This window comes from Cephus cinctus, unplaced genomic scaffold (genome assembly GCF_000341935.2).
Source record: "Cephus cinctus unplaced genomic scaffold, Ccin1 Ccin1_scaffold0240, whole genome shotgun sequence".
Lineage (NCBI taxonomy): Eukaryota > Metazoa > Arthropoda > Insecta > Hymenoptera > Cephidae > Cephus > Cephus cinctus.
In genome coordinates, this window is record NW_014332956.1 from 1,067,409 (window position 1) to 1,071,249 (window position 3,841).

Here is a 3,841-nt window from a genome sequence, read left to right on the forward strand (position 1 = left end):
CTCCGTTCCTCCCCGCCCCCACCCCCCCTCCCACCTAACCCTGTCATCCCCCTTCGGAGCAGATATTCGTTTTATCTTGATCCCCCTACGATATTCGTTACGCACTATCGGTATGGTACAGGCTTAAGGCTTAAGGGTGCAGGCTACTAAATTAATTACAGCTTAAAACATCGTTAGGACGCTGCCCGGTCGTTATTAGCGCAGTAGATCATATACGTGTACGCTCACGCTTCTGCACACGTGCTGCTACAGGCTTTTTCAGACGTCTCTGACCATCCCCACACACGTACGTATATTAGTACGCATGCGAACGCGTACAGTCCGATGCACCACGTACGCACCCCTCTCGCGTAACTGGCTCTCCTAGTCGCTGACCACTGTTACAAGAGCTACATGCATGTAGGGCACCACACCCTCGCTCCGTGAGAGGGATGAAAATTGTGAAATATAGCCGAAGTCCGGGTGATAGTTAGGCGGATGGGGGAGGCGGAGGAGGGGGGAGGGTGCAATTACGGATATTGCCGCACGGGATTGTTTATGTATTTCGAATCCGAAAGGAGGCGGCTGCGGGTTAAAAAGGGAATAATAGCGGCGACATAGGAGAATTCGAAAGTACAGTAAACTTTATGATTTTAAATCCCTTCATTGATGAAACATATATACAGCTTTATAGCGGGACTTATGAGCATTGATTCTTGAATATAACGAACAGTCTGACTCGTCGTTGATATGATTATGGTAATAATATTAATCCCGTAGTACTTTGTCGTATTAAATCTACACGTGTTTTTCTATGGCACGTATGGCGGTAAGGTCGGGCCTAAAATTTGGTTAATAAAAACGAGAAAAATGACGGTCCAACACCCATCGAAGATGACGTCGACTATTTATTATCTCCTTAGCAGGTACATTACCATGCGTGGTACGCTATGTGAGCGTGGAAGTGTATAAGCGGTTAAGCGGACACTCGGATGGAGGTAAACACGTCTCTAGCAATGGTCCCTAGTAGGCACGCATATTGTAATACGTCGTTGGGACTATAGGATAGTGAGCATCGGTGATGATTGTCAGTGTCTTGTACTGACTGTCACTGACTGCCAGAGTATGCTTCGGTATGGTAGGGATAGTGGACAAATTTCGGTAGTCTCTAGCGTAATAGACTCTTGCCAGTAGTAAGACGAAATGCTGCGAGAGGGGGACAGGGATAGTGGTGCGGAGAGGTGGAGACAGAGAGAGACAGAGATAGACTAGATTTCGCTAGGAACCTTGAAAGTGTGGAAAGTGCGTGGGGTCTAAAGCGTAGAGTTTTAGTCGGATTCTTCGCTGAGAATTCCTGAAGCATTTGATATCGATACTTGGTCGACGAATGTGGGTATTGCGTCGGTGCGTGAAATTTCGTGAAAACTCGTAAAACAGGTGCATAATATATTTTTTATTCGTTTATCGGGCCTTGCATCACTACGCATTATAAGTATGGTGAAACGCGCGAGATCCTGGGGATGTGTCGTGCACGGTACCAACGAATCGTTTCGTAAGTTACGCGCTTGGAGTAGTATCGACCACGTGCACAGGTACGTCTGTTAATTATGTTTATTGATTTGTCAAGTGCATAAATTATTATCATTCGATCGATTTATATTCGGCTTTACAATGATATATTATTATTTATCTGGGAAAGTGAAAATTCGTAGTTTATTTTTCATAGCTCCTCCTCTTACCCACCTTTTTGCATCGTGATCTTTCCTTTTGTTCTTATGTCAGTTCCTTTATTTATGGGCCTCCGATAGCCTCGTGCATCTACAGATAGAACCAAAGAGTGGGAGAGAGAGAGAGGGAATGCTCGTGAGCGATAGGGAAAGAGAGAGATAGGATAACGATTTATCCCGGCGAACTGCATACACGCAGGTGCATATACGCACGTGCACGTATCTTCGCACGTGTGGCTTTCATCATATGGCAGTCTGCGTGCGTTATAAACGTATCGAATTTCAAGTATACACTCAGGAATGCAGCCTGCAGTATCTGTAACTTTATACCTTAGTCACGCATGGGGAATTTATACAAATAGAGAAGGCTTGCCCTGCAGACATCGAGGAAAGGTCCTCCCTTTCGATATACGTACGGGCATCGAAACAGTACAGTGCGTACGCACGCGTGTTTCTGGATAGGCGGCAAAGGCCACGCATTAAGTAAAAACGTGCGAAGACCGTATTTCCGAGAGGGAACGGATACGATGAATAACGAGTAGCGTCGTTAGGGGATATTTTGATTGGACGAGGCGCTGCGGAGGAATTAAGAAAATTGAAAAGATAAAATTATTATATAATCGTCCCCCTCCCACCTCACCTTTACCCCTTTCTCCCTGACTCGGTTATATTCGTAATCCGAATGACGAGTAAATGCGTCGGACTCGGGGAGGGGTGAATACGTTTAAGTAAACCCGCGTAAGAAAATGGCCGTCTCGGGGATATACCTATATCCCGGGAGGGGAAGTGGATATTATTCCTGAGAGAAGAGAATGAAACGAATAAGGAAGGATGGAATGGAGGAAGGAAAGAATGAGCCCTTCGATAACGAGCCAACCATAGCGTTATAAACGTCCCTTAATAAAGCCGGAGATTTTCTCTGCGGCGAAACGACAGGGAAAGCCACTTGACTTAAACTTTTCTAAAGTACCTAACTATATCTACCTAACCCAGCCCCCTTGCCTGTGTGCCTTATACACAGCTATACTTATTGGCACCCTTGCACTTGACTCCCTTTTTACCTATGTGTTCGTTACCTTTATTCGTTACCCTCGGGTATCGACGGCTAGAGAGAGAGTGAGAGAGAGAGAGAGAGAGAGAGAGAGAGAGAGAGAGATCGAAGGTTAGTCCTGCACCGACCACCCTCATCCCCTGCGCCGAAGCTCGTTTTTCACGCGAACCAATTTTTAAGGGTGCCAAAGTCGATCCGCGTGCCCCTTCCACTTTTCTTCCTCCCACGAACGCTCTCACCCTTATGACCATTCAACGTCGCTCCCTACGGAGAATTTCTCCATTTTCTTTCTCTCTTGATTTTTTCTTTAACCCCGAATTTTTTCTTTTTTTTTTTCTTTCTCTTTTCAAGTACCTAATACCTATCAGGCTACATTGTTAATCCTCTAGACGCTGGCACGGCCCTTCGACGACCTGCGCGAGTTAAGGCGGATCGGCTATAGAAAATACATCAGGCGCACCACAACGAATACCTCTATGGGAGTATGTGAATGGCATAATTGCATAAGTGTACGGCTGTTGTACCGATGGAACCGATGGTATTGGTAATAGTGCCGATATCGGTGGCAGTGTACGTGCAAGTAGCAGCGATTGTGGTGATGGTAATATAAAGAGAACGTGAAGACCGAGGCACGCAGCCCGAAGCAACGCTGGTTGTAGTCTCCAGTGACTCTCAATAATGCCGTATCGAAAGGCTCGTTTTTGAGGAGAGAAGACGTTATCAAAGTAGAAGAAGAAAAAAATAAAAGTAGGATACAAATAATTCACGTGGAATTAGTTACGCTCCTCAGTTACTGAAACGAATCGATATCAAATACACCCAGCCACACGCTGCGTGTAAATCCTGTCGAAGTTTCTATATTGATCCTAAAAGGGCCTGTGTCTTCGTCTTTCTCTTTTTTTCTTCTTCCTTTCCTTTCCACGCTCAAGCCCTCCTCGCGCCCTCGTCACCCGCTTACTTTTTCCTTCTTATTTTTCTTCTTCGTCCCCTCGTCCTTTCAGACTCCTCTTGCGAGTTTCTTCTCACATCTTTGCGGCATCCGTTCTGACTCTCAGTCAGTCTACGTAGCTCATCCCCCCCCCCC

The 3,841-nt window shown here is 46.0% G+C and overlaps 1 protein-coding gene across 4 annotated transcripts in view; it reads left to right on the forward strand.

Annotated features, from left to right (window-relative positions):
• LOC107265817 (protein prickle) overlaps positions 1–3,841 on the forward strand; it is a 60,560-nt gene that overhangs the window by 16,129 nt on the left and 40,590 nt on the right. Inside the window, exon 1 of one of the 4 annotated variants that reach the window (XM_015735664.2) lies at positions 1,338–1,571. The exons of the other annotated variants lie outside the window; for them this stretch is intronic. Coding sequence (XP_015591150.2) covers positions 1,474–1,571 — 98 coding nt within the window. The 5' untranslated portion in view covers positions 1,338–1,473. Of the gene's footprint in view, positions 1–1,337; positions 1,572–3,841 lie in introns of those variants that run through there. 4 annotated transcript variants of the gene reach the window in all.